The following is an 8,757-nucleotide window of genomic DNA, read 5'->3' as shown; positions in this document are numbered from 1 at the left end:
AAAAAAAAATTAAAAAAAAAATATTATTTTAAAAGTTGTTATAATAAAGGACACTGCTCAGCATCTGCCTGGCAAGTCCAAGTCCTATGTTCAATTCTTGTTACCTCCCCCTACACAAAAAAAGATACTGCCATTAATTCCTCTCTAAATATTACTCTTCACTTTGAACACACATCGTTTTTGCCACTTTCTGAAGGGTTCTGGAAGTCCTTTTTCCTGTCTTTATGAGGTGTGATCAAAAACAGGTGAGCGCTGTTGCCAAGTGTTATCCAACGGAAAGGCAGCTTCATAAAAACATGATGGTGCATCCTCATCTGCCTTATTCACCAGATCTGGCACTGTGTGACTTCTAGCTCTTTGCCAAAGTCAAAATGACAATGTACTGCTGTAGTTTTTTTGGTACTGGGGATTGAACTCAGGACCTTGCGCTTGCAGGGCAGGCACTTATGCCACTGAGTTATCTCCCCAGCCCTAAAAATGACAATAAAAAGGAAACATTTTTGAGGGGCAGCCAGATAGCTCAGAGGATTAAAACGTCTGCTTAGGCAGATACAAGGGCCCGTGGTTTGATCCCTGGTATGCTGTGCCAGCCCTGCCCCCAGGGCACACTGAGATGCCAAGACTGGGAGTGGTGGCACATGCCTGTAATCCCAGTGCTTGGGAGGTTGAAAACGGGAGGATCACTATGAGTCTGATTTGTGTAGTGAGACCCTGTACTAAATTAAAAAAAAAAAAAAAAGAAAAAGAAAAAAAAAAAGGGGAAATATTTTGAGTAAATTCAGGACATCTAGGCAACCACAACAGTGCAACTAAAGATACTCATGAAAGACTTGCAGACCTGTTTCAGAAAGTGGCAACATTCGAGAGAAAGAAAGAAAGAAAGAAAGAAGCAACCAAGTTGCACCCCTGTAATCCCAGGACTCAGGAGGCTGAGGCAGGATCACCCTCAGTTTGAGGCAAGCCTAGGCTACATAACCATAGTGAGACCTTTTCTTAAAAAAATAAAAGTCTTAAAATGCGGCTCAAAACCAAATGGGTGGTTGTTCAGTCATTGGTGGATGATTTCAGGATAAAGGGACTTAAGATACATCTGCTATATTTTACAAATATTATTTAACAAGTGCATGAGGGATAGTAAACACTGCAAAAAGTATTTACCACAGAAGAATATGAGCCTCTGGTTCTTTGGGTGGTAAAAAAGTGAAGCCTCACAAAGAGTACTTAAAATGCTCTTTCATTCAGCATCTCCCATTTCCCCACACTTCAGTAAGAAAGTATTGTGTACCTCAAAGCGTTCATCTTCACAACGATAAATATGTTCTTCATACTGAGTCTTCTTGGAACTAACAAATGTGGAGTCCTCAGACCATGATGGGAAGGAAACCCAGGTGTCATTCAAAACCTGTGGATTGAAACACAGGCCAAAATGAAAGTCTAAAAAAGCAGTCTGGTGATGACGCATTTGCTAAAACAAACAAATAAACAAACTCAAAACTCTAGTTATGTAAAAGAAACAGGCAGCATGATTTCATAAACTCCAGAGTTTATCAAAAATAGTAGTAAGCTAATATGTTCTGAATCTAAGAGTAGAAGCTTTTTAATGAGGACAGAAGGCAGGCACAGTGGTCCATGCCTGTAATCCCACCACTTGGGAAGCAGAGGTAGTAGAACTATGAGTTTAAGGCCAGCCTGCATTACATAGAAAGATCCTGTCTCAAAATAAACAAAGAAGTAGAAAAGATTTTTGATTGTGTCATTTACAAAAAATTTCCAGGGGCTGGCAAGATGGCTCAGTGGTCTAAAGCACCTACTCGGAACAAGCTTGGCAAAGCACAGGGACCACGGTTCAATCCCCCAGCACCACATGCCAGCCAGCCCAGTCCCCTGGTGGGCTGAGCTGGTCACACACACACACACACACACACACACACACACACACTAAATAAATGTTATAAAAAAAAAAAATTCCAAATCTAGTACCACCACTTCCTCTGGATGAATACTGTCAATCCAGGAATGCCACTTACCTCTTTACAGAGTGGAGTCCGTCCTGTACACTTGGGCTGCTGGTAACTCTTGGGCAGGGCTCGATAGCTGGAGCCCAGCCTTTTACAAGAGGCGTAATCTATCTCCATAGCAATGCCCTCTGTAGCTCGTTCCTTTGGAAAGGTTTCCAAATGCACAGACTCCTTATAGCCCAGAAAGTTTTTAAACCAATTAAACAATTCAGGGAATTTCCTAGAGAATCAACCAAAAACTAGTTAAGTCATAAGAGATGGATAGTTATCCTGAGGCACATCTACTATCACTCAGTGTTGGGTCAGAACTCTGCTATGAGAACAAATTCCACAGGCAGTGATCTTCTACCTAAGAAAAAAGGCTTCTAAGCATTTGGATTCTTTCTTCTCAGAGAATGCTCCCACATCTCTAAAGGTGGTGATGAAAGAGTTGCACTGAAACTATAGTAGACAATAACCAAAGAGTCTTCCATTCCTTTAAGAATGTGGATTCAGTGTTCACATAATTCCTAAGTTGTCAAATATAGTTATGATTCTGGAAACCTGTCAAAGACCGCTCTATTAACACCTAGCACTGAGCAGAGGAACAGTAGACCACTAGTCTTGGGCGATTACTCAACTGATCCTCCAATACTTTTTGCCTACTGTCTCATCTCTATAGTTAAAACTAGAAGACCTCTCAGATTCTTGACACTGATATTTCAATCAACTGACTCAGCTCGATGATATTGCTTTGCCTAGCACATGCTCTTACAAATCAATTTCCATCTCACTTCCATCCCAGAAGAACTAAAGGCTCAGCCCTTTGCTTCACTTACCCGAGAAAGGGAGAAACTAGCTGTACAAGTTCAGCCCGTGAGATCACCTCCTGGTTAAAGATAACAAGGCAGCGCAGGAAATTCTCATAAGCCTCTGCACTACGCAGAGCCTTTCGGACCTTATAGACAACAGAAAGAAAAATGGTTACATGGTCAGGCATGGTGGCATGTACCTATAAACCCATCACATGGGAGGCTGAGCCAGGAGAATAACTGAGTTCAAGCCCATCCTGCATGACACAGAAGACCCTATGTCAATAAAAACAAACAAACAAACCAAACTTATGGAAAAACATGTTATCTAGAATTTGTCTACAAATAAAGTAGGACAGGTGAAAATATAAATGAAAGAAGTACATTGACTAGAAGTTGGTAACAGCTGAAGCTGAATGACAGGTACATGAGGGATCAACTTACTGTTCTCTTTAGCTTTACCTATGTTCAAAATTTCCCATAATTAAAAAATGTGCAGGCGAGATATTGGATAGTCTTCCTATGTAATGCTCCAGACCATGCTAGAACTGCCCAGGCTTTTGCTGCCCTTCCTAACAGTGTCTGCAGCAAGACTCTATCAACATCAAGAACTTCTCTCAACAGTTTTCAACAATGGTAATCTTTTTTTTTTCCCCATTTAATGTATTTGGTACAGGGTCTCAATACGCAGCCTGGACTTTTAGTGATCCTCCTGTTTTCAGCCTCCCCAGCACTGGGATTAGTCAGAGCACCACCACGCCCAGAATTGGTTGCCAGCTCATCATACCATGAGGGTGGGGCCTGCAAGGCATGCAGGTAAATAAAATAGTGATCTTAAATGGTGAGTTTTAAAATAAGATACTTCTTCTATACTCTGGTTTCTCTTCAGATCGCATAAATCTTTCGCCTAACATAAGATACTTCTAAAATAATAAGATGCTTCTGTCTCTTGACCTGATCCTTTCCCTCCATTTATTTATTTATTTTTCTGATTTTGACCATGGTATCAAGTGTATTAGTGATACACGGAGGGAAAATAAGCCCACAACATTTTTTAAAATCTCAGTGTTAACTGAGAACTACAGATTGCTCTTTTTTTTTTTTACAGATTACTCTTATTGAAAATAAAACTTTCTTGTATAAATACATTTGTTCAATATGCTGTTTCAGCTTTTATCAATCTGAATACTTAACATAATTAGGTTAAAAAGTCATTGAAAATAAAACCTTCCCAGGCTGGTGAGATGGCTCAGTGGTCTGAAGCACCTACTTAGAACAAGCTTTGCAAAGCACAGGACCACGGTTCAATCCCCCAACACCACATGCCAGCCAGCCCTGCCCCCTGGTGGGCTGAGTTGGCCACACACACATACCCACACACACAAATAAATAAAATTTAAAAAAATATTAAAATATTAAAAGAAAATAAAACCTTCCCATAACCTGTCTTCAGACCTTTCTGGTACCTAAAACACATTTGATAGGATAAAAGGTACACAAAGGGTTAGTCACTTCATTTAAGAAGGATGTTGCACTTTTTCTTCTAAATTGCCACTTGTTCACTTTTAAGTCAAATTATTTGCATGGGAGAACTACTGGGATACTGAGAATACAGGGACTTAGGGATGTAATACTGCCAGAAATATAGAAATCTATTCTGAGGACATTTTTCAACATATCAATAAGCTTTTTATTTAAATAGAAAAATCAAAAACATTGAAGCTGTACTTTAAAAATTATAATTCACGGAAATAATTTTTATAGATTTTAATCTCCTATGAAACATTAGTTATCTCCCATTGTCATGCATGCTTTGAAGATTTTATCACTGACTTTTGATGTCTATGACAGGATTAGCAACCTTAACCATCTTCAAACTGGGACATCTGAAAATTAAGTCTAGGGGCTGGGGAGATGGCTCAGTAGGATAAGCGCTTGACTGAAAATTAAGTCTAGCCAAATTGTTGCCAAAAGTAATGTGTTTTGAACTGATATACACTAGGAGGCAAATTTCAAGCAATGTGGTTCACATTTTCTCAAAGGTAATGATTCTTGCTTTCTACACAGTTATATGTAATACATTTATTTATTTGATACAGGGTCTTGCTACGCAGCTTGGACTCATAGTAATCCTCCTCTCTCAGCCTCCCAGGTCCTGAGATTACAGGCGTGCGCCAGGTTCTGGGGCTGGCACAGCACGCAGTACCATGGATCAAACCTGGGTCCTTGTGCTTGCCATGCAGGTGCTTAGACCACCAAGTCATCTCCACAACCCTCCTCCCTCTATGTAGAACATGGAACATTTCTGTCATCTCCAAACCTAAAAATTTTCACTGGCACAGACAAAGAGAAACCCACCAATCAACATGGAATTTCAGATCCAAAAGGAAAGAACACTGTGATCCTTCAGTGGACAATGTAGACTACCACTAAACTATGTGGTTTATAAACAAGCCATCTCTGGACTTTTGTATTCTTTTATGAAGAACTACCCATCCATAAAGAATGTATGGAATGTTAACTTTTAAAGAGGAAGGTGGAACAGTATGTTTTTAATCCCGTCTTTGTTTGCTGTTTAATTTCTATTAGTCTTGAAGCACCTAAAAGTGGACAGAAGTCTAACAAACCCTACATTTTGTTTCATTTATATCAATTTCTTCTATCACTGAATTTTATTTCTTTTGTCTTTTTGAGACAGGGCTTCACTATACAGTTCAGCGTGGCATCAAACTCATAAAAATCCTCCTGCCTTGCCCTCCAGAATATTGGGATTACATGCCTACCACTGAATTTTAAAACAAACTGCAGATATCCCATGTCTACAAACATATATTCACCAAGTTAACCCCTAGGAGATCAGATTCACTCAGCAACAGCAAAACTAAGATCCCACACATACCAGCATTAGCCACTCAGATGGCTTGTTAGAAACACCTGGGGATCGTTAAAAACATCTCACCAACTGTTTTAGAATTACATACCCTTTTAGAAGTCACCCTAAATAAGGGAGGAACTCAGTGACTGAACATGTACAGCATATGCAAAGGCCTGGGTTCACTCTCTAGTTTTTTACTCCCCAAAAGCCATTAAATCCTCAAAAACTGGTGTAGGCATCAGCACTGCTCATCGTATATACCTGGACATCGAATGCCAAACTTTTTGAGAGGAACACGATGCATTCCATCATAGAAAATGCTGTATTTTGCCACGAACTACTTCACAAATGCCTTTGGTTATGTATGCCAATAGTTGTAGTAAACTAAAAGGTTCCACTATGCAAGAAAACAGCCACAGAGTGAGGATTTTAGCTCAGTAGCAGGGCCCTTGCCTAACATGTATGAGGCTCTGGGTTCCAGCCCCCAGCACTGGGGAAAACAGAAACAAAACACTCACCTTATCAAAAAACAATGATTCTGTTCCAACACCATGCTTGCTGGCATCTGCCATAGAAGAATCCTTTAGGCTGAGGAGTTTGGGTTTCTTCTGTAAAAGAGGCAAAATACAAAAACCTTAAGACTCAAATGGTTCCAATATAGAAACCACAGCTGATAAATGGTCACAGTATTACTATGACAAACTTTTAGAATATCTTTCCTTTTTACAGAATATTAAAGTCAACTTTATTTGGAATCTAATGCTACTACCTTCTTTTCTTACTGGTTGAAAGACAACAATAGTGTTTATAAAAAAGCCTTAGGTTCTGGAGTACACAAGAGTCAAACATTTACTAAAACAACAACAACAACAAAACACCAAAGAATATTTAAATTAAATTTCAATTTAAAAGTTCACGGAAAATAAATAAAACTTTTACTAAGTAAAATAAAATAAAATATTAAAAAAATAATAAATCTAAAATGGAAAAAAAAATAAATAAAAGTTCACAGAGAAAGCATAGTTTATTTTCCTAAAAAAAGGAATAACTATCCCAGCACTCTGGGAGGCTGAGGCAGAAGGATGGCAAGTTTAAATCTATTCTGGGCAACTTTGTGAGATCTTATCCAAAATAAAAATTTTTTAAATGTGTTGGATATACAGCTCAGTGCTAAGGCTTTGGCTTCAATCTGCCAAAAAGCCCAAAGAATAAATATTGTTTTAAATGGAATGAACAGGCCATGATATATATATCTCCGTCAGACAAAAATATAAAGATCCATCTCTTACCATCTGTGAATAAATACACAAACTTTTTGAGAAGTAGCACATTAACCTTGACCACCTCAAAGTGTATTTTCTTAGGAGTATGGCCCTTGCTTATAATACCTACAAGGAGGATGTGGGAAATTTTAAGTCTGAATACATTATTTCCACCTGTGGGCTATCAACTGTGGGAGAAAATAATGGAGCCTGTCTTCTGAGCTGATTTTTATTTATTTATTTATTTGGAATAGGGTCTCACTATGCAGCTCTGACTCATAGTGATCCTTCTGCCTCAGCTTCCCCAGCACTGGGATTACAGGCATGTGCCTGGTTTTGGTGGCTGGCATGGTGTGCCTGGGGTTCTGGGGCTGGCATGACATGTGGTACTGGGGATTGAACCTGGGTCCTTGCACTTGCCAGGAAGGCACTTAGATGGCTATCTCCCCAGCCTCTGAGCTGATATTTGCTACCCACATAACACTTTACTGAAGAAGCTATTATAAACACTAAAAGAGTCTTTCTAAAATACAGGCAATACCTAAATATGTCAGTTGAGTTATTCACTTGTTCACAAGTCTTCTCTTACAAGAAATTCCATGATCTATTTAATTCTTTAAGTCAACTCTGTAAGCATCTCTCATATTCCATACTGCTTTACACTTTCGAAGGATTTCACTGTGTAATACACAAACTTAGTCCTTTCCCTATGACAGCTGCATGTATTAAAGGGAGAAAAGCTAGCTCTTCACAGACTACCAGTGCCAACTGTAACAAGCAACAGCATGTGATAGGTCACATATTAGGAATGGCTGTGCTACAGCCCAGGGTCCTGATAGGAAGATTCCCATGATACAGATAAAATGTGGAACCCAACAAAGAACCCAAGCAGGACAGCTCCCAACAGAGCTCTCACAAAGCATCTGCACTAGATTCACAAGAGGGCCCCAGTGATCATTCCCATATTTCTGAGACAATTATCAAGTTTAAGAATCTTTCTGTTTTTAGTGCTAGGCAGGTTTAAAACATAAAATGTGAAAAAGGCAAAATGAAAGTCTTAGAAAGTCTTGAAACAAAAAAACAATGATAGTTCATAGCAAAAAAAGAGTAATAGGTGGGAAAACCTCAGAAAAGCACCATAATCCAAGCAACAGATGCTATTCTAACACTGTTTTACAAAAGCCACTTCAGGAGTGTTGTATGGAATTTCTGTGACCAATGCCGAGGATACCTAGGATCAACTGTCACATTGTGGTCTCTAGAGTACCTGTCCACAGGGCACTCCTTGGAATGCAGCTGGGCATCTCATCTCCCACCACACTTACCTTCACTGGAGGGGTAGTTCCTGTCCCAGAGTGTCTGCGGATCTGGCAGCCATTCTGACTGGGTCTCTGTGGTTTGTTGTTTAGCTGTGGCTTCTTCACAGTGCCTCCATGATCATTCCTCACAGAATCAACCTTCTCTGCAGTTGTTTTGCTTAAAAGCTGATTAAGACACATGAGAGAGATTAATACTCTGATCAAAGCAAGTAAGAATCATCTAGGAAAGTCTCCTTCTGTCAAAGCTTTTCAACTTGTCCGATGCATAACTTTGAATAGTTTAATATTTCTAAAGAAAGCTTACCACAGGGGCTGGCGAGATGGCTCAGTGGTCTAAAGCACCTACTTGGAACAAGCTTGGCAAAGCACAGGGACTGCGGTTCAATCCCCCAGCACCACATGCCAGCCAGCCTGCCCCCTGGTGGGCTGAGCTGGCCACACACACACACACACACACACACACACACACACACACAATAAATAAATAAATAA

The 8,757-nt window shown here is 39.7% G+C and overlaps 1 protein-coding gene across 4 annotated transcripts in view; it reads right to left on the bottom strand.

The window, feature by feature from the left end:
* Positions 1 to 8,757, bottom strand: part of Sin3a (SIN3 transcription regulator family member A) — a 79,407-nt gene that overhangs the window by 26,922 nt on the left and 43,728 nt on the right. For all 4 annotated transcript variants that reach the window (XM_023712713.1, XM_023712714.1, XM_023712712.1 and 1 more), the window contains exons 8-12: positions 8,272 to 8,430; positions 6,203 to 6,292; positions 2,837 to 2,955; positions 2,028 to 2,238; positions 1,286 to 1,402 (exon numbers count right to left, since the gene is read on the bottom strand). In XM_023712713.1, coding sequence (XP_023568481.1) covers positions 1,286 to 1,402; positions 2,028 to 2,238; positions 2,837 to 2,955; positions 6,203 to 6,292; positions 8,272 to 8,430 — 696 coding nt within the window. The remainder of the gene's footprint in view (positions 1 to 1,285; positions 1,403 to 2,027; positions 2,239 to 2,836; positions 2,956 to 6,202; positions 6,293 to 8,271; positions 8,431 to 8,757) is intronic.

The sequence above is a fragment of the Octodon degus genome, unplaced genomic scaffold, assembly GCF_000260255.1.
Source record: "Octodon degus isolate 3935 unplaced genomic scaffold, OctDeg1.0 scaffold00026, whole genome shotgun sequence".
Lineage (NCBI taxonomy): Eukaryota > Metazoa > Chordata > Mammalia > Rodentia > Octodontidae > Octodon > Octodon degus.
Note: the sequence above shows the minus strand (reverse complement) of the source record. Positions and strands in the feature narration are given on the sequence as shown.